This window comes from Acanthaster planci, linkage group LG13 (assembly GCF_054643075.1).
Source record: "Acanthaster planci isolate LZ-2023a linkage group LG13, COTS_SCS, whole genome shotgun sequence".
Taxonomy (NCBI): domain Eukaryota; kingdom Metazoa; phylum Echinodermata; class Asteroidea; order Valvatida; family Acanthasteridae; genus Acanthaster; species Acanthaster planci.
Window position 1 is genome coordinate 15,273,406 of NC_141789.1, and position 22,626 is coordinate 15,296,031.

Below are 22,626 nucleotides of genomic sequence, written 5' to 3' on the forward strand. Positions count from 1 at the left end.
ATTATGCCGTAGGAAGGAAATATAGAGATCCTTAATCAAATTGGTAAGGTGAATTTGTAGCTAGCTCACTGGTATCATTGGTGTATAACGAGCTATCATCAAACCTCCAATTTTAACCTGACTTTTCATACAACCTACATGGATGGAGTTAGGATTAATCTTCAGCCTTCAGACATGTACATGTATTTGAGAATCTTCATGAATCTTTAAATAAATCTTGTGCTGCGTAGGTGCCCTCTAGTGCATGTTTGTACTTTCATTTTCAAGGGACATTGAGCCCCATCTGTACCGTACATGTTATCTTAACAACAGCTGTTCTACATTTCTCTTCTTCGTATACGGTATGAGTATATGTACCTTTCTTGAAGTAAAAACAGATATTTACATTTGTGTGAAGGTTTCACTTCCAACCGGCTAACTGGTATTCCACACAGCATTGTAAGTGTATGTATCGGCATAAAGCAGTGTGTTCTTCATGAACTTGATGCTGACTCTGACCTCTCGTGCTTTCTTTCTCTTAATTTCTCCATTTTATAGCCCCAGAGATTTTACAAACGGCATCTGCAGACTCCAAAGGATATTCTTTCCCAGTTGATTGGTGGTCGTTGGGTGTCTGTGCTTATGAAATGCTTCGAGGAAAGGTCAGACAATAATCATGTTTCGTAGTTTTTTATTGTCCATTTTGTCCCAAAACGTTATTTGTACATGTGGCCCTTTTTTCAGAGCAGCAGGATTAGAAAAATCTGCCCGAAAATGGTCCAATATCCTCATTTGTGTTATTCTGTCTTGATGGAATTCAAACATGATCATGAACTCAACCAGCAGGTTTTCATACACTGTAGTTTCCTGAGAGCTTTAGTATTGCTTTTATATATATTAGTGATGGGTCAGGAAAAATGGGTATATGAAGTCAGTATAACAGTATAAGCAAGACCATGTCAACAAAGCCTCATGGATGTTGCTGCACAGCCAAGATGTTCTGAAAGACCCAAGATAAAGAGATACTGCAATAACAAAGTACTGTTTTCACAGTCACGTAGCACATCCCAAGGTGTGGTTTTTCTCACCAAGGTGAAATTTCCTGAAGAAAACAAAATCCCCCCCTCGATCATTTCAGGAGAGAAAGGTTTTCCCCTCAAGAGGCCTTAGAGCTGAGATCTGTCACCTTGTCAACTGTATGTAGGAATTGTGTTTCCTGGTCTGGAAATGTGTACTGGGCAATATTAGAAGACAATTGCAATTGTGTTTCTCTCGTTACAAAGCCAAAACTGAGGAATTGCAATATGACCACTTTTTACTAGTGTCTTATCATTCACAGGCAGGTCAAAAAGAAGGGAACTCTTTTGGCTGATTTTTTCCAAAACGACTATTGTGGAATTGTTAGATATTGAGTTCTTCCAGGCTTTGAGTTGCAAGCTTCTCGAGAGCATGAAAAGCATTTTTACAACAAAAAAAACTCTTTTTTGTACTTCCGGTATAACAAGCACAAGTATAAGTTCAAAATAGAGAATCTACATTTGTCGTTAGTTAACCTGTGTGTTACAGTTTAATATTCTCGTGTTCAGTGCTGTGTAGAGAGTACTTGGAAATAAGGATTTCAGTACAGTTTCAGCTACCCACAATATTCTCTTGTTCTCCAAGCCCTTCAGTTAGCAGGGCCTGCTAAGTCTCAGGTGTAGCATCACCAGATCCCACACGCAGTACCACCAGAGGTGGCTTTGCGTTCCAGACGATTCAGTTTCCCCTGTAGTGCACTTGATCACTTTCAGCCCGCAAGTGGGTGCAAACAAGCCAGCTGTTATCCCCTGGTACCCTGACCAAATCACTGATGTGCTGAATTAATTGAGTTGAGCCCCAGAAATGACTGATACACATCTTCTTATTTTTCTCCCCGGGTTGTTCAGATTTGCTTTTTTTTTCCTCTTATTGTTTGCCATCTCATGCAGAGACCGTATGACATCCATTCGAACTCATCAATAGCAGACATCATGCACCTGTATCAGTCCACCCATCCTCATTATCCATCCTCCTGGAATCCTACTCTCTCTGACCTGATTAGACAGGTGAGTCTACCTCCCTCACAACTTCTCCCAGCATAAGCCTCTATTATATCATTGCCTAGGAGCGACAACTTTGCATTTTGAAATAAATGCGGGACCTGCACTAGCTAGGGAGACTGAGTTCATTCACCTGAGAGACTGATAGTCCAAGATCCGATTGATACCAATCCTTGGCTGGAATTTGAGACAGTAATTTTGTTACTGTAATGAAATACACTTACCATCTTCATGAAGACGTCAGGGAGATCAGATGTTTGCAAAGATATATCTGCATTCAATTATGCTGGGGGTTGTTGAGGTGAGTCAGGTGACATGTTCAGTGACGAGTAAGCAGTTTTACAACCATAGTATCCGCCTTGAGCAGGAGCACCCCCTCATCGGTTGAAAAGAGCCATGCTGGTCTTGAGTGTTCATTTTGCTGCTAGCGAAGTGCTTGTAACTATACATTTCATAGTCATCTGTGAGCCAGGAGAGTACATTTCTGACCCAAGGAGCCGCAGTTGGTAGGAAAATTTCGCCCTCTCTTGGCCTAGCTCGGGGTTCTACATGTACATAAGATGTTTCAGTGTTTCTGCTTCATATTACATGTACAGTTTTGGTGGTACATTGCACATGTACATGCATATGTAGAAATGCTTAATATACAGTACTTCAAACATGTTTAAGATATGTAAATGTATTATGCATGTACATGTACACCCAGCTTTTCGTTGGTTAGTTTCCACAGCTGAAGATTATACCATGTTCATATCTATAAGGTCTTGTTCTGACATTTCAAGTAGATCATGTCCGTTGCGAGATAATTTCATTCAATTAACGTGGACTTTTCTGAGATGTTAACTTTCAGATGTACATGTATGTGTAATACATGTATTTGCCTCTGATCTTTCATTGTGGATCAACTTTGTTTAAGTCTTTAGCCTAAAACAAAATCCTTAGCTTTGAAACAAAGTTCATCAGAATGGATCCCCTTGGCTCTATGTGACCGGATCCCACAAAATGAATCTCATGGCCATTTTACCGAGTCATTTTGTTTAAGTTTACATTTGAAAGAGCAAACTGAGTTTTGCTTTTAATGTCTCGCTCAGTTTGGCAGCCTGACATTATGTGGGTTAAAGTATTGAAGGTTCTATTGATTAACACTATGGAAAATTCTTTTAAGGGCTTTTAAGTCAAGAAGTGACTCTGGTGACTTGTGACTCATTTAGTTAGGTCAGGTCACATGTTTAATTTTATCGCCGGTGTAGCTGTAGAACTGGCATCATCGCTTGAATCCATGATCCCAGCAGATGCAAGGTAATTACTCGTTCACCTGTCACTGGTCTCATGCCCAAGCAATGTAAAAAATAGCTCCAATTAGTGGCTACCTGAGCATGCAGCTCACGTGGCCCTCCTTAAGACTTTCACTCTGTCTTACCCTGGACGCATGCAGATTGGATGTGCCACGGGGCACATAGCAAAGTCAAGAGGGCCTGGATAACAAGCCAAGTAGCTACACTCAGCCCTCCCAATCGAAATGGCGGTGCTAATGAGTTGGGAGACCGGTGGGCCGATGTCGCAATTTTTTTCTTCTGTTGCTCCAGCTTTATAGATTGCTTATCAGGCACCAAGAATATAAACACATGGTCTGCCCCAGTGGCGATACTGGGTGACTTATGAACGACTGTCTGCCAAAAGATGAATCAAATGGAAATGGAGTACTTGGCCCTTCTAATGAAAATTCTTGGTTAAAAAGTTCAATAACCCTCTGGCTTTAGTCCCAAGTTTATGTCACATTTACATTTGTTTAGAGATGTCCAGAACTGTGAAGGATACATGTATTTGAAATTTCTTTCAGTTTTTAACCAATGAGTGTGGAACTGCATGTATGTAGTTGTTGAATAGCATTGGTATTGATGTATGAAAAGTTTGGAAAGTGTGTTCCAAATTCAAAAAATTAAGACTTCAGTTTGCAGTTTTCACATGCCATCACAAAATTTCGCAATTTCCTCCGAAGATTCAGAGCACATGGAAGTATTTTGAGTTTGGAAATCAAAGGAACTGAATTGCAATGTTGGCAAAAATGTTCTGGTGTAATGTTCTACCTGTACACATGTCTTACAATTTGAGAGTTGTAAAGTAAAGAACATTGAAAGAAATCGTGTATCTTTTTAAATTGTTAAAAATTTAATCTTCTTGTCAAGATTTGATTCCAGCGTACATTTCACCAGCTTGTCAAAAGGTGATTGGAAGGAGAAAATGCCAAATGAATTGGTTGATACCGTATATCCAGCTAGGACTGTTTAATCAAAATAAACATGGTCTTTGTGGCATATGCACTAGGTACACACTGCCTTCATATTGCTAGGTTTGTGAGGAGATGATAGTTGGGCTGTCACTCTTGCTGGCTGATAACATTACTGGAAGAACACTCCATGAACTGACATTTCATACTCTGCTCACATCGCATTGTGTGCACAGACGTGAAAATGGCACACAGATTTGTGGAGGAATGGTAGATTACGTGTATGGGGCTTGGTAAATTCCACCCCGACAAAATGGTTTGCTGAAGAATGATGCTGGTTAAAGGAAGGCTTCTTTCAATACATGTCTTTTTAAAGGTGTTTCAACACACGATAAACCACACCGTGCATCCGAATAGGAATTTGTTTATCTTTGGTTTGGTGAGGTTCATGTACATGTAGTTTCAAAACATGAACAATTTACAAGAACTGATTTTTCTTTTTTGGCAGACATAGACTGCCAAAAAAAATCTGCAACAGCCTTGATGCATATTGTTCCATCAACTGACCAATGAGGCCATCTCATTGACATGTTGGCATTATTGTTTCAGCCCACAAGACCATTAGTGGACTCTGATTTGATTGATTGACCCCTCGTAGTGATGTTTATCATTAATGTGGGAAGATTGTTCGTCATTGGACAGAGAGTGAGGATTTTCCTGCCATAGTTAATGGAAAAGGGATTGTATTTTTTTTTTGATTGGTTGATTGTTAATTTGTTTTTGTCATTTCCTTGTCTAATTCCTTTTCTGTTGCACATTGCCAGCTGTGTAAATTTGTGCTAGGGACTGGGGCATGACGTAAATCAAAAATTGCTCGGCCGTGGAAATTGGACGGGGAGGGGGGAATTTATGTTATGCCCGTGGTCACATAGGCAAACAAATTGTAACAGAAACTACCATTATTTGCTGGATACTTCAAATTGAAAAAGGTACATGTAGTTTTGAGGTTTGTTTTACTTTTGAGAAATACGAAACTTGAAATGGAATTGGATTTTACAGGTGCATGTATGGTTGTACTGAATTGAGTGTAATCTTTGCAACAACAAATTTCATTGTGAAATGAAACTAAACTGAACAGAACTGAGGTTAGACAGATTTGTATATTTGTTTTAAACAGCAAATAGAGAGAAAGCTGCTTCAGTTGACACAAATGTCAGGGACTGAGTAATTTATCACCAAAGTGCTTTTCTCTCCGGGTGCAAAAGTCCATTTCTATCATTAATTGGGGGCCCCTTCTCTTTGTATTATATTCTTGTCAAATGGCCAATTCAGCCAATCTTAGTTAACCACTAGCACTCCGCTATACATGTACACCCTGGTCCAAGTGCCACATGTTTACTCATAGCTAGTGAAGAAAGACAAATCATTTTTTCCAAGACATTCTGGTGCCTCCAATCATCCACTTTAAACAATGGAAGACCTGAGAATTTTTTCTAAAGTTCCTTTTGAAAAACTACCGGTAGAGTCTTCCGTTCCAAGTAAAAGGAGCTTATCCTAGAACATATATTTTTTCAGTGGGAGTATGGGGACATTGTCAGGTCCTGTACAAACACAGACCTGTCAGGTTCCCTCTATTCTGATGTCAGAGTGCATTTAATCACATTCTGCATCTGATGCACTGTTAATAAAAGGAGCTTCAGGCATTGTCATCGGTCATGAAGCATTTATGAGCGACAGTTTTTTACCGCAACCAGTTCTTCAAATTGTCTCAGAGATGACAGACACTTTTATTCTTTTCCCTCCTCTTTTTTCATTTGACCAGCTCTTGGCTTTGGATCCTCAGCAACGGTTGATATCCCTAGCGGCTATGAGCAAGCACCCATTCATGTCGGATGCAGATTGGGACGCCATACTCAACATGAAAATCAAGCCTTCCTTCGTGCCGCCCGTAGGTGTTTATTTTAAGTACATCTTATTGTACGTTTGCTGTCACTTAACTGGGTACTCGTACGGTCACCATAGTCTTTTTTTTCTCTTTGAGGGTATGACAGCCACTCAGTGCGATCCGCAAAGTGATAAGTACGTCAGGATTTTGTATGTCACTATGATGACCTTTTAGGTGAAGCTGATTAGAAAAAGGTTATGTTCACAATCACTACGTGAAACCAGTGACCTTTGCCAAAATTAATGCACGACTCTATCTTTTACCCATCTGCTTGTTAAAGGTCTGACAAAATGGTAAATTTACATGTACATGTGTAAGTACTTTTGACTGCAGGATGGGGAGGATATTTGGATTTTTGCACCTTCAGTGGGATCTCAATTTGGAGAAATTGACTTAATGTTTGCCAGTCCAGTTTCATTTTATATGTGATATGGGCTATTTTTATACCTCTACTTTTTTAAAGTGGGGAAATAAAAAATCTGTTATGTCAGAATGTACATATGATTGCATGGGTCCAAGTCCAAAGTGTAATTTTTTTCCTTTTAATAACAAGTGAACAGCGACTGAATGGTCAATAATTGAGAGTACATTGTTCTCCGGCACAATCTTTTTGACTAAATAAACTTCGTCTCGGGACGGAATCGGTAATCGAAGGAGAGCTCCTCGATCTCTGAACAGATTGACTTTGACGGATGCTTTTAGCTGATGAATTTCCAAAGCAAACATTTGGCAGGAAGAGCGGCAAAGTTTCCCTGACTACCTTCATGTAAGAAAATTGTAATTACTATCGTAAAACAAATCTCGTATTATATTTCTGAATAAATATGAGCACAAGCCATCATCCAGGTTTCTCACCAGTATATTTGGGGAGAAAAATGGATTGTATCTGTTAATATTGAAAAAAATTTCAGTAGTGATGCAAATATTACATGTCATATTTTCACATGGATTTTCTTTTCAAAACAGCTTTTTGTTCTTGAGGGAGTGTCAAGTTTTGTGTGTTTTTGATTGGTTTATTTCTAAGTTGATAATTGCTTTGTCATGGAAAAGAACAAAATCTGAGCATGAGCCATATGGTGTATGTGTAGTATGGTGCATTTTTCTTCTTGGAGCTTGATGGAACCCTGCAGCTTGATGGACTGACAAGATACCTGTACGTGTACATGTGTGTCCAAAAACTACTGGCATTTGCAGACAGGAAACTCTATGTCATGATTGATATTAGAACGGATTATCCTGAGAGAGTTGCTAAGAATTATGGGTGACTCGTGTCTGTAGGCTTATCATCCTCAAACACGTCCACTGTTCTTGTTTTCTTGACAAAAAATTACTCAGAGATTGCTCATAGGGTTTCTGTATTTTTCTTTGCTTTTCTGTGATTGGGCATAGCTTTTAGTGTGTTGGTGACATGTTTCAGCTTAAATTAAAGATTTTGTTGCTTACATGTACACATGCTTAAGCCTGGGGGTTGGATAATGATTAGTTCCAGCTTAAGATTGAAATCTGTTGATGGTGGCCCCCTCTAGCAAAAGGAAATTACGCATGAGAATCATTTGGGAATTTATCTGAGAGTCACTTCCTGCCTTCATTCTTCCTGGCATGTTCAACACCTCGCATGGCGTCTTTAAACACCAAGGTTTTCTTGAGGGATAAAACACAATCACGATTCAGTGCGAAGGTAATCCTTCGTACATGGCTGTCATACTAAGCCAGATGTTTTCACTTGTGTCAAAAGAGGTCAGTTCCCTGTCCCTTTTTTTTTTTTTTTTGTTCTGGACATGCAGAACCTACCCTTTCCAAACTCAGAAATCTCAGTAATTTACTCCTGGCCCGTTAAGCTGTTACAAATACATGTATGTATCAAAATCAAGTGGTGTGGATTTTGAGGCTAAACAGTTTACATATTTATGGAATGGCAAGTAGAAAGTAGGCGACGTCATGGTCTGGAGAGTAAGCCCTTTGTCTGAATTGAGTAAACTTGTTTTTCCAGAGTGTAGAATGTCAATCTTTGCACTTTGCACTTGGCCAAATTTGCCTGTTCAAAGAGAGTCTTGTCTCTTGAATTTGATACTGGACTGAGTGGTTAAGGAAGGTAAGAGTGCCGAAATCAGTCATTGGAATTAAGATTTATTAGTTACAAGTACATGTGCTTACATGCCCAGGGTTCAAGAAGAGCTGGTCTGCCCATGGACCTGAAACCTCACTTGTCTTGCACTGAACGTGCATTACTCTGAAGAGGTTGCTTTCAAACGTATTGGCAAAGTACACTTGGAAAACATTCAGAACAGTAATTTTAGAAGATTGTATATGGGCGTGGGCCGGAAAGTCTTCATTATATCATGATGCTTGAATTTCCTTCTGTAACATTGTATGGGGATTTCTGTTTTTTATGAATACGTTTGTTGCTCAAATTCATTCTACTTTAATACAAAGCAAGGCTGTTTGAGTTCTTGAATTATTTTGTTTTACCAAACTGCTTACCAAGAAGAAGAAAATTTCATGTACTTTCATTGGATATGCATTTGCCAAAATTGTGATATGACCATCTTTGACAAACTTACAGCGAAACACAGCAAAGACAAATCATACACATGTGTACACGTACTTGCATAGAGTCTCAGATGTTATTTTTCAGTTTAGAATTGATCGGTATCACTCATGATTGGTTGTGTATGCCTAATTAAGAAAACAAGTCATCTTTTCCCAGGTATCCAAGGTCTTGAGAGAACAGTAATTTCATTCACAGATAAAATTTAGAAATATTTTGACAATATCATTTGATTTTCTCTTTAATTCATACACAAAGAACAGTTTCAGAACAAAAATTCAGTTTTTTTAAAAATCTTTCTCTGTTTTGTTTTCTTTAATTTATGCAGAAAGATCATTTGAACTGTGACCCAACCTTTGAATTGGAGGAAATGATTATCGAAGCCAAGCCTTTGCATAAGAAGAAGAAACGCCTTGCCAAGCAAAGCTCGAAGGGCAAAGACATTGTAAGTTGCTTCCTTGCCTTAAAAGCATGACTAAGTGTGTGCTGTATGGACAATTTCACTGAAAGAAGTGTACATCTGTAATTTTGGTAGTATGGTCTGAAACCTGAAATCGTTGTGAAAAATGTAGTCCTGGTGGAAATTGAGAAAAATGTCCATTACAAATTGTAATGTCCTACCCATTACCTCTTCTGAAATTATGCAGTCGAGTATATGCGTAGCATACGAATAAGTATCTGGGATTAATATATCACATCCTGTCAGCATCAGCACGTACATCTACATTAAGAATGCTGTCTCTTTTGGCTGATGCTGAGTGTCCCTCTTCCCATCACGCCCGCTTGTTGCCTTGTGGGGAAGTGGGATTCTCCACTAGGGAGCTGGTGTGAATGTGTGGCCTGTCCTAATGGGATGTTTGGCAAAAGTTTAATGGCTGTTTGCTAGTATTCCGCCACAGGCTTGAGCAGAGTCATGGTGGGAGTGGACAGAGAGAATGCTGACGCCACCACTTGAGAAAAGTCTCTTAGCATAATGCTACAAACTGTCAGAATAAGTGGAACTTAGATATAAGTTATTGAATTATTGACTTTTGAAGAAGAAACTCGAAATCAGTCAGAGGTCATTTTTTATTAATATCATTAAAATGTGTTTTCTTGAAAAGAACTCTCTGTCCAAATTAGTGAAAGTAGCCACAGTATGGTATTGAAAATATTGTTTGAGTTTGTGTGATTGACTACAGGTGCATAATGTTTGCCCAAGAGGATGTGTCAAGTGTAAAATTTTATGGGTCCTGCATAGGCCCACCATGGATCTGTCATATGGCTGCCATGGGTCCTTTATAAGCCTGTCATGGGGCCTGCATTGGCCCACCATGGATCTGCCATATGGCTGCCATGGGTCCTTCATAGTCCTGCCATGGGGGCCTGCATTGGCCCACCATGGATCTGTCATGTGGCTGCCATGGGTCTTTCATAGGCCTGCCATGGGGGCCTGCATTGGCCCACCATGGATCTGTCATGAGGCTGCCATGGGTCCTTCATAGGCCTCGCATGGGGCCTGCATTGGCCTATAGTGGGGCCTGTCTTAGCCCACCTGTTACTTTGGTCTTGTGGCCCCTTAGAATATCACCATTCCAGTCTGATTGGTGGTGCCTCTTTTTGAATAATAAGAAGCCCTTGGTTTATTCTGCTATCTGCTGTATTTTTTTATGCTCTAGCAGAAGAATATAATGTTGCTTCATTTGGTCTTCCGTACATAATGTTGCTTCATTTGGCCTGCCATACATAATGTTGCTTCATTTGGCCTGCCATACATAATGTCATCATGGCTTGCCTACACAGACTGACATTCCTGACCATACATGTAGCCTCTGTACTTGTCATTACATGTAGATCTCTAATTGCTTGTGGTTGGGGATTTTTCTCCCTTTTTGCCGATCTCTTTTTTGTAGGATGAAGAAATGCAAGCCCAGTTGGACAGCCTGAATGCAGAGTTTAAAGTCTACAACAGAGAAAAGTTAGTCTCTTTCATTACACCAATTTTGTCAATTTTGCAGAAACAAATTCAATTGTTTTTTGTTTTGTGTTTCAAAACTGAATCCCACTTTCCCTCATATCTCAAAAAATGCTCCTTTCCTACCTGGACTGCAAGTGATTCAGATTGATTGATGCATTGCACTGGCAGCCATATTGAAGCCCATGCCTGCAAGGCAGGGTTAGACAAAATGAGTAATTGAATAATACCTCTCAACAGACATGGACATATCAATAGTAAGCTTGATTATATACCACAATAGTCTGTGCCTAAGGTTGTGCAGTAGCTATCTAAATATAGATTCCAGGCTGGCATTTTTGCCGGTTTGTATTTTATGTTCTCTGTCCAAGGTTGCTGGTTTGCAGAGACACCGTCTGACAGTGAAACTCATCCCGTAATCCCTCACATTCTCATGAGGCTTTTTTTTTTTAATGGAAGCCGACAGGGACACACACGTGCCTCCCTGGTGTTTGAGACTGACCTTGCCAGATCATTAATGTGATACTTTGCCCTGGTGAGATTGTTGCATGTTGTGATATTGTCTGGTGCAATCTGATGATGTGACTGCATCTGGGAAGCAAAAGAGGAGTGAGATATACCGGAGAGCATACCAGTGCGTTTGTTATGTATCGAGAAAGTGAGAAAGATTTATGAGAACAATTCAAATACAGCACAGGGTTTTTTTGGCTTTAAAAAATCGGAAAAACAAAACTCTGAGGGGCCAATCATTGTAGTATTTTCAATTTCTAGGCTTTCATTTCTATGCTTTTTTGATCCAGCAAAAGTGTTCCGTTGGTTGTTTCACCGTCATCATTCTAATGTAACTTGAGTTGTACGTCTTATCCTGTTTGCGTCAGACCTAATAAAAAAGAGACCACCAGCAAAGGCAACGAGACGAATCCCGAGGAAAGAATGGAGGATGGTAATACCAATCAGGAAGGTGCCATCACGACATCCAGCATTGAAATGCCGGTAGCCATCACAGAAAACACACCGGACAAAGAACAGAAACAGCAGGAAGAACACGAAGAACAGCAACGACAAGAAGAAGAAGAATTAACATCACAACAACAACAACACTCATCAACACCTTCAGGTGTCAGTAAACAAGCAGAGCTACCTACGGTTCAGCAGTAACGCACAGAGATTTTTCTGTACATATATACATACAAATGAAATATATCTAAGTCTTGGTAGTTTTCACGTCATTGTAGTAAAATAAGTGGTGCATATACAGGTATATCAACACCGTTAAGAAGAATGGATGGGGCTCTTGTTTCATGGTTTGTAATTTCTAAAGTGTGGGTGCCGGCAAAAGTGCTCCCCGAAAGGCCACTGTCTGTCAAGCAGCTAGGCTTGCGGTATCACTCACTGCCAAGATCTGTCAAGCTAAAGTGCATCAAACATCTCAGGTTTTATGCCTTCTCGACACATCTCGGCTGATTAGATTCACAGACAAATTGAGCAAATGATCTCCTTTGCAGGTCTTGTGTAATGGGACCTAACAATAAATGTTCCTGCTTCAGCCAAGGGGAAACATACTCAACCCCCCTCCCCCCATGACATGTATCACATTGTGTGGGATGGTTGGTGTACCTCTCTAGAACTTATCACTCATGTTATTTTGTACTCACTGTTATGCAAACAAACTGAGTTGCAAGTCGCATAACTCAGATATCGCAACTCAACAGGGTGCTGATCTTACATTTTGCATTTGTCATCCCAACTCAATTAATTTTTAAAAATATAATTGACATTTGTCATCTCACAAGCTTAATCCTAACAGAAGAACACGTATGTACTTTTTTCACTGAATGTACCTCGAGATCATACATGTACATAGTTGTTTCTGAGATTTCCAAGTTAATAAGGTGAGAGATTTCTTACGAAAAATCCTGACGAAGATAAGGGTCTGAGATCCAACGCATATACTACAGTTCTGCTTGGTGCAGAATACCTGGAGTCACCCCATGTGGATTCTAACCCACCATCCAAAGATTTAAGTGACATAAATTAACTAGAACCACGACACAGTTTCCCCTGTCTGGTTTATAAAACTCACAATCGTTTGTGTTGTTCTGGATGGCCTTTTTACAACAACCAGGACTAGAGATAATTTGTGCTAATTGTTTAAGAATTAGAACTAATGTAGGTGTTACAAGTTAAATATATTATGAAGTGGTATTGTGAAAATCTCATACAACTATTCCATTAAAATGTGTACTTGCCTTTAAATGCCATAATGCATGATTTTGCTTATCACTCTTTTTTCAAAAAAGGTTTCATGCACCCCTCCTTTTACCTAGTTCCCAGGTTTCCATCAAACATAAATTGTGGTGGCTAGGTAAAGAAAGGTAGCATTCCATCTGTGGTATGGGGATTTTTCAAGCAGCATTTCTCTGCCGGGAGGTAATGCTTGATTGGCCAAATAATTCCCACAGCATTTGCACCATTAGGCAGATTGTCCAGGGGTTTTCATCCGCACATTCACTTATCGCTCTGTCTCTTCCCACTGAGACTATATGAAGCACTTAGTGTGGACCGCTTAGGGAAACAAAAATCATCTTATAAAGGGAACAGCGGTTAAAAGCATCTTTGCAAAAATCAAGAACATTTGGTAAAGCACCTTTGTCAGCACGGAAGGTTGTCCTGTCAAATTGGATCGGGAATTGTGACTTCAAGGAAGCTGGGACTGTTAAAAGGCGGACTGCTCTTGAAGAGGTGCTGGGGATCTGTTGCCAGGTTGTCTGAGGCATGGGGCAAGAGCGCCTTTTTTTCTTTTTTAGAGAGAGAAGAACCTATTGAGGAAGATTGCACCGATAGGAACAAAATGAAGATGCAGACCAAATGTCCTCCTGAGTAAGCTGACTCCAAGCCTTGTTTCTGTCGTGTGCTGTTAAGGGATCACATCATTGCTTACTCTTGGCTTGTGAGGGATTGGAATGCTTTATACATGTGCATGGCAATCGCTGTAAAAGTCAGTAGGACTTAATCTGAAACTGGATTCAGGATTCGGCGAACCTGGTCCAAATTATTCAACCCATGGAGAGCAGCATCCTTTAGAATGATCGCATCCAACACTTGTTGAATAATGAGCGATTGGAACTGGGAGCACACATTGATGACAGAAGATGAATCCTGAAAACCTTGCCTACCTTAATATTAATTGGATTTGGACCTCTTCCATGCTGACACAGGGCAGGGTGCCAACTTTATATCTCAACCCATCCACGCTGAAGCTGGAATATTACTGTTAACATCTGATCTTTTGGAGATCAAACCAAAACCAAGTTAAGACTTTGGAACATAAACAGTACTGATCCTCTGAAGTGCACAGCACTTTCATTTACAATGGTACGTCTGCACTCTGATCCAGTTCAATTTCACGGAGACAAGTAGAACGCATTATTTAGGAGGCAAAAAGAGAGTTACAGTTTTGTTGTTGATTCAAGTGACATTTTGACCCTTGATATAGCAGCAGAACCACTGAACAAGGTCCACTTGGAATTGGAACAAACAAGCCAAAACAGCTCATGCACAAGCAATTTACCTACATGCTGTACCACGTCAAACGGTCATCACCGGCAATTGCTTTGCGGAACTTGCCTCAACATGCTCTGAACAGTGACTGCAATGGACAATAACAGTATGTTGCCGTTCCATTATGTTTATTAGTGCCTAGAGCTAGACGATATTAACCTGTCTAGTAGAATAGAAGTATCAATATTTTTATCCCAGATGGTAAGTGCCTGTCAGCAACCAGTGACAAACATTTCGTAAATCATTCTTTGGGATATTGCATGTACTAGCAGCCTTCCAAATCCAGGGGTGCCAGACACATCGATACAAACTATATTTATGCATGAAATGATGAGTAGATGTAGCTTTTAGTGATGTCCAAAGAATTATTATTTACCAATTTTATTCCTCCATTCTGTTGATACCAAGGATCGTGTTGAATATTAAAAAGGAAATTGTATATAGATAGTGTGTAATGTTCTCGCAATGTTTGTCTTGTTTCCTGAGGAAAAGGTAGTGTCAGTGTGTCAAATCATGGCCTTGTGAGAAAACCAATGTGATTTTTTTTTTCTTTCTTTAAAATTTGCTCGTCCAGCCACTGGAAAAAAATCAGATGGTCATTGCCACTCATGCCGCTGCTGTATGTAGGTCAGTGTGGTCAACAGTTACTTGGATCTTTGGGGTATTCCCCATATTGTGAGTTCAAACTGTGAGTTGTGGTGTATGTTCTCTTATCTTGCTTTAAGCGGGTAACTGATATAACTGAAGAGATAAGGGAATTGTGGGTGAACTTGCCAATAGATAAAGCGGTAGGAGGGTGGTGCCTAAAGTCTGTATCTCAAGATTCATTGGTGTGACATTACCTTTGTCTTCAGGACACCAGACAGAAATGCCTCATTTGGACTTTATTGTCACTCCAAATCATTTTTCCAGTTAATGTATTAATGATTGGATTATTTGTTTGTCATAAATCACATTATTGAGTTGACTTGTCCCTGGTGATTTGCTCAGCCATGTGATGTACATGTAGGCATGCATATTCAGCATTTCTGTGTCTGTATTAAGTGGCAGGTGCACCTCATTGCCCTCCCAAAGTACAGTGTACTGTGTTATGCTCCATTAGTTTTCACATGGCATTGCACTATTAATTGAGGGGAGGAACCAGCATGGTATTGGTTGCTAAAACTTATCTCATAATCACAACAAGCATCAATGCAGAAATAAACCTCATCGAATTCGTGTTCAAGTGTTTGCTATAGTGGTTTGTTGCTGTGGCCTTCAGTATGATGTATGAAGTGCGTGATCCCTATTTTCACGAAGGCCTTCATTAAAAAAAGTGGCATGCCAAATTGGCAAAGTCTATATTTGCTAACACAAGTGCGCATGGTCAAGTAAGATGGAGGTTGTATTGCCTAGATGCTGATTCATCATCTTATTTGTGTTTGGTATGTTAATGCCTATAGAAGGGTTTTTTTTTAGAACCTTGCATCACTGAAACAGTGATACAACGTCATAAAGCCTCATGTCATATTAGTGGGCCATTCAAGTCATCAGTGATCTATGATACAGGAGTGTATATTAACTCAATTGATAGCAGAATAAAGGAACCTGGATTACAGACAGCTGTTGTGGCAATCAATCTGCATGAGACAACACTGGATGTTTACCTCAGGAAACTTTCCTTTTTTTCTTGCTATCAAGGGCCGAACCTGTCCAACTTGTCAACATCCTGGTTAGTTATTGCCTCTAGAGGCGAGCTGGAATGAGCTTGCTTCATCTTGTTGAAATGTCAACTCTAAATCTGTACTTTTAGAAACAACAAAACTGCCCAGCAGTTGAAGGGTTGATCCTTAGAATGTGAATTTGTATCCAACTCGTGTTTTGCTAACTGTAATTGGATTTTTAAACTGTGAAATGTCTTTGTACCTGTATGAAGTTACAACTGAGGGAACATCTAAAGAAATGCATGTACAATTTAGGAGTTGATATACCTAGCTATTTGGAAATGGTCATTGGAAATACCACAGTTTGGGGGGTTGGGAGTTGCACTTTTCTAAAAGAGTCCAAACATCTATAACTGATTATCATTAACACACACAGTCCTGAATTATTTTTTATGTTCATCTTTGCCTTTCTGTTAACATGTATTACATCTTGCCATACCTTTGAAGGACGGTTTGTTTTTATATAAAGGAAAAATGAGCAAATATGAGTAGATATTCTTCCCCCCCCCCTTGCACCGTCCACCTTTATGCAGTGTTTGTTCATGCACTTCCAGAATATAGAACACTTGCTGTCATGATGGTCCACTTTTTCCCAACCCATATAGGATCTAGCATCTATACTACTTCAGTAATTCCTCTGTCATTCCCACTTGCAACCAATCTAGTTTTTTCTCATAACCTATTTACTGGTGGTTACAGAGGAGACATTTAAGGTTAATAAATACCACATTTGACCTCCTTTATAAAAATGTAGAGCACTGTTTTGACCAACAACTGGAATTTGGTCCTGAATCCATTTTCTGTTAATTCATAAAAGAAATTCATTTATTGTTGAGAAGGTTTCCACCTTGTTGCCAAGACCATCTTAGTCCCTGAGGTAAATGATTAATTATGGATTAGGAATGATTAAGCTTGTCACCTCTTTCAACAAGCCCAGGGTTCACTTCTCATTTCTATCCCAATTGTTATGACTTTACAAAGATACTAGAGAAAATACTACAGTTGTTGGTCTGGTATCTCCTACCCGGGTTGGACATGATGGAAACACAAGAAAGCATGACTCTCTCTGCCTGCCTCTAGCAGCTAGAGATCTGAAAGCACAGATGAACCTGTCTCATTTTTCCAGGGGGAAGAAGGGGAGATGTTGACACCCTCTATCATTTTCCAAAGAGCATTAAAGGGTGTCGTAGTGGGGCCCTGGAAAAGGCACTCACAGTTTACTTTCACCAATTCTCAGTTGATTGGATAACAATTCTCTCTTCTGTAGTGATGATACCTTTTATTGGGAATTCATATCACTATTTTTCAAAGAGGAGTCAAAATATTGCTTTAGTGGTCACAGAGTGTGATGAATACCTCCCATAGGGAGATTCTGCCATCTGGTTTTGAGTATTTTGTTCTGTGTGAAAGGAGAATTTGGTGTGAAAGTTTAAGCATATCTTCTCAACCTGATACCCCAAACTTGTTTGTAATGTCATTTTAAATAGCAACATACATGTAAACTATAAATTTGGTTATTTCACAAATGAATTAAGTTTAATTTGACACATGTCATTGCTTCATTCATTCGCTGAACTTTCTCCTTGTTCAATAGCTGTACACTTAAGCAGATTTTTGAGACATTTTAGTTAAATTCTCATAAGGGAAAACTTTTAAACCATTCTACCTGTTTTGTAATGAATTCATGACAAAACCACGGACTGTAAGCTCTTGTGAATTGTGGTCGAATTCTGCAGTCAATAATCATGATTATGATCGTAATCTTTGTTATTGGTCATACAGTATTCCACTAATTATGCACACGCTTAACTTGCAGCCACATCTTATGTTGCATATTTGTTCTGGAACATCAATTATCTCGTGGACGTTGGCAGGTGCCAAAACCAACTAATTTCAAAAGCTTGTGATGCATCAACTCGGCATAGGTTAAGATTTGGCCTGAACCATGCAAGCCTAACAGAGGGCCATCCCAGAAAAGTGATCTGTTTATGGATTGGTTCCAAAATTAAATATATTTTTTATTTAATTCTGTTGATATAAGAAAGTGGCACATGTTCAGAAAAATGTTAAATGAGACATCGTAAGAAATGATGTTCAACCATGTCATAGTACCTTCTGTCCTGAAGATGACCAAAGCATCCTGGTCAAGACGTCAAGTTCACACTCACCAGGTCTTCTCAGAGCTACCACTCTTATAAAGAACTTGATTCCTCAAGGTATACCTGCAAATCATTTCTCTGTATTATATACCTTGATTTTCAGAGCAAATGTTGCTGGCCGAAGTAGAGATGTTCAAATGTTCAGTGATTGAAAGCATTTCAGTTCCCTGTGGACTGGAGGAAAATAGCAGGCTACTCCCTAGTGAATGCCAGTGTCTACGGCCCTGGGGGGAGAGACACAGGTAGGGAGAGGAGTGGCTTGCCTGACAAGGATATGACAAATGGCCAACCTCTGACCCATGTAGTAGCTTTGATGAAGTTTATGTTATTTTCTTCAGCACTTTAAGCCTCTTAGTTGCTATCTTTCCACTCAAGAAATCCACTTGTCCGTCATCAATCATTGCAATCTTATTGTATACCATTCATTCTGGCGGGGAGTGTTCCTTGCCTATGTCCAATGCTGTGCTTCATTCTCAAAGGTGAAATTACTGCTTGCATGCAATTTCTGTTGCATTGATTCAGCTGAGTTGAGGATAGACAGTTTAGAGAGCAATTCAGCTTCACTGACACAGTATGTAAAAATCAAATTGTTTTTTTTTTTTTAGTCAACAGTGCTCCTTTTATATTGTATCACACTTTTAAGTTTTCAAAAAAAATGATAAGGAAGAAATTATGAGAGATAAGATTCTTGCCTCTCACCCTAAACTTCAATATGTATCCAATAAGTGGTTTGAAAATAAGTATCTGTTTTTTGTATGTTTTTGAAAGTTATGGTTGTATTAAACATTGAAAAGTTGTGGATAAAATTATTGACAGCAATTCATCAAAATACTTAGTTATTCCAATTCAACACTGCCTTGTGAGATGTTTTTATGATAAACTACTGAAATGGTAAGTTTTAACACACAATTGTCATTATGCAGAAGTCTAGAAAAAATTATGTGCGTTGAGTACCCACAGAGACATGTTTAAGGTGCAGTGTTTTTGAAATGAACTAAACAAGAATCTTTGTCATAGAATTCAAGTTTTTCAAGATTCAAACACCTTCATTCTACACTTCTACTCTTATGGGACCATCTCATTCAGATACAAACATTTCCAATAAGCAGTTACATTCTATAACCAATCCCCGGACCGAATTAAGATTCCCTAATTATTTTTGCTATGGGAAATATATCTAGGAAGACAATGAAATTCTCTACTAATCGGACTGATTTGCCTTTTGAGATCGGAGTACATATATTATCTCAAATTTCAGTGCTTTGTGTTCCTATAATTGGTGATCTCTGTTCCAAAATACCAAGAACCTAGAGGCATGGAAAGTACTGTGAAAAGGTAGCAAACCACGACACTATTTCAACATGTAAAAAATGTTCAGAAATGCGTGTAATCAGGAAGACGTTTAAAGAAGCTAATATTTAATGCACAATGTTAAGCAGTCTGCCATCTCAATCAGTAAGTGCTAAATGACATTGGTAATATAAAGCTGAATATATTTCCTGTACACATGTTGGCGCTTTGAGTTTTATATCTTATATTTTGTTTACACCTGCAGAAATTGTAATGCCAGTGGCATTCAAATATTGCTTTGAGAACATGTTTTTAACAGTTTTGACGTTTATAGTTGTTAGACCCTATGTGGATGTTTTACAGTTCTTATGAAGGGACCTGTCGAACTAATCTACTTGAAAGGTCATTTTGTTTCTATTTTAGAGAGAGGTTTGCTTTTATATGTTTTATTTTTACCACTGTTAAACTTGCCTTAACTTCTGGTCATTTACCTTCAGCTAAAACCAGTTGTTACTATTTTGGGGTTCCCTTTGTAATCACATTTCAAACCTTTAAAAGACATATTTCGAGGAATGGAAAAAAACTTTTAGCCCTCAAATTCAGCGTATTATGATATTTAAAAATGATTGAAGACCAATTTCTGTTGTAGTTCAGTGCAATATTTGATGTAGGTATGAGTTGATGTTGCTTAAAATATTGGAACCTGTTTTGCAAGTAAAGTTCTTAAGAAAACTAATAGGGTCATGCTTGTGGATAACAATAAGACTTTTTCAGCACTATTTCAAATAGTTTTCACATTTTAATTAATGAAATGCATATTAACCCTGAAGCCGCACAACCATAATTCCTTTTACCATTTTAGGCTCTACATGAGTGTAATGTCAACGATATTGATATCTTGTTATAACTTGTAGTAAGGTCTTAGTAAGTCGGTCTGGCCTGCTGTATTTGTGTACAGAAGGACGAAAAAGGTCTAATTACAAAGCATTTTTCAGCGTGTCTACTAATTTGATACGTTAGTGTTGTTTCGTGACAAAAGAAAGTGCAAGTAAATAACTCGGACACGAAAAGGGTTAATTGTATCAGTAACTCGCTGTCCACTGTTGTGTATGCCATCCATTATACAGAAGTTGATTTTCTGGAATCTTAGAAAACTTTTCGAGATTTTGTATGGCATTAGTTGGTTAATATTACGCCTGTAAATACGGTTTGATAAGAAGACAGTAAAATAGTTGCATTTTATTCTGTAGGAATTGCATGTTACAGTCACGTGCTTGTCTTTTATTTGCCGAAACAGCAGAAGCACCCTTATGGTTGGTTATTTTCAACTTGAAACACGGGCGTTTCACAATACCACACCCAAAGAGTTTTTAACGCGTTAGCCAATCACCGTGCGCGAAATCTGTCAACCCAATGCGCGTTTGGAAAGAGTTGACAGATTTCGCGTATTGTGATTGGTCAACGAGTTGTAAACTCTTGCAGGCGCGCTGTTGTGAATCGCCCGTATTGCAGAATATATTTGCACGGATGAGGGAAAAATTGGTGAAGAAATAGGGGCATTTTGTTGAATGTTTGTTCAAGATATCCCACACTTTTTTCTTCCCTATACTGGGAATGCGCTCTATTGCTCGCAAGTTGTACATGGTGTGAATTTCAAGCGCGTATGCATTTTACCGAATCCAATTACGGGATATGACTACACTCTACGTGCTTCAAATCGATTTATCCTTCATTTTCCGCGAAAACAGGCTTACTCATTTGGAGCAAATGTCACATAAAAATTGTTGTAGACTTTCCTTATCCTTGAACAAAAGTCTTTCGATAAAAATAGTAACTGTTTAGGGGATCTTTGCTGAATGATTTTGAAGTTTATTTTACCCAGCGGTTTTATTCTTTAATCCCCTCTTGTAATTCTTGGTGTTTTGTATCTAATAACACAAGTACACTGACGCAAAAAAAAAATCGGTTGATTGCCTTCGACTTAATTTTGTCCTCTTTATATCCATTTTGATTTTACTTTCTTAGTGTTGACCGATTCTCTTGTCCTGCCGGGTGAGTACTGAGTAAAGAAGTTGGGCAGCCACAGGGTGAATGAAGGGGTGATACTGGGACGGATTACTGGACTATCAAAAAAAAAAATTCACCCGTTTACAGGAGGTACATTTTGGTTCCACCGCCGTCGTTGCCATTGTTTGGTCAGCCTGAAGAGTCCAAACATTTGCAGTGCAACATCGTCTTTACATCAAATATCATTTCTTAAGAACATTTTGAAAAAAAAAAAAATTCGACGAAGCGGTAGCAAAAATGAGTTATTAAGAGATGAGACATAAAACAGAAGTCCCCACCATAAGACACCGAAACCACGGTGTTATCGATCAAATCCAGCCAATGTTGGGATGATAGAAATATAATCTCAGCCTAAAGGTATACTGGACTGTGAAATGAACGTCACATCACTGGCTTAGTTTTGTTTCTTGCGGGATATACATGCAAAAAGAGCGCTCTACGTGCACCCAATTACTGACTGGATAGAGAGCCAACCCACTAGATGTATTGATAAACTCGTTGCATTAAGCATGGTATTGGTTTAACGAATACAGAACTGCCGTTTCTCAGCAAATCTGTCGCCAGTAGATCATTTTTAAAAGCTATTCATTTCCGGGAAGTTAGGCCCATTAAGGCTGGGTCACGTTTACGTTTCTCTTTTACAAATATACTTGGGGGTCATAAATTTGTAATGAGTTTGATAAGTATTTCCAGACCTTTTTTTTACAAACGTAATTAGATTTTAAATTTTTAATCAGCTTGACAAGCTTTTCTAGATGATGTTTTTTTCTGACTCTAATCTATTGAATGTGCCAACTATACCTCTCCCGAGCTGATTAAACTTGGACTGTCCTGGCAGGCGACATGTATAAAGCACAACCGATCGATTGTTGAGTGAGGGGGTCTTCTCAAAAAAGTCGTTTCTTGCCAAAATATACAAAAAAGGGTTAATTCAACTAGATTTGTAAGGTGGTTCACGAACGACCAGGAAATGCACGCGTCACGGTCGCATCGCTACCAACAAATTGAACACTCCCGACCAACGCGGCTTTTTTCAACCGATGAGGAGGAATGCTCAGGTTCTGCTTGAGGTGGAATTGTGTTTTCTTCTCGTCTTGTCTGTTAAACAGGTTGGA

General features: G+C 39.0%; 1 protein-coding gene across 1 annotated transcript in view; it reads left to right on the forward strand.

Annotated features, from left to right (window-relative positions):
• Window positions 1-20,697, forward strand: part of LOC110973792 (serine/threonine-protein kinase 32A-like) — a 55,965-nt gene extending 35,268 nt beyond the window's left edge. The window contains exons 7-12 of the mRNA XM_022224893.2: window positions 538-641; window positions 1,947-2,063; window positions 6,107-6,232; window positions 9,106-9,222; window positions 10,670-10,734; window positions 11,610-20,697. Of these exons, the coding sequence (XP_022080585.1) occupies window positions 538-641; window positions 1,947-2,063; window positions 6,107-6,232; window positions 9,106-9,222; window positions 10,670-10,734; window positions 11,610-11,889 (809 nt within the window). The 3' untranslated portion in view covers window positions 11,890-20,697. The remainder of the gene's footprint in view (window positions 1-537; window positions 642-1,946; window positions 2,064-6,106; window positions 6,233-9,105; window positions 9,223-10,669; window positions 10,735-11,609) is intronic.
• Window positions 20,698-22,626: the final 1,929 nt, after the last annotated feature.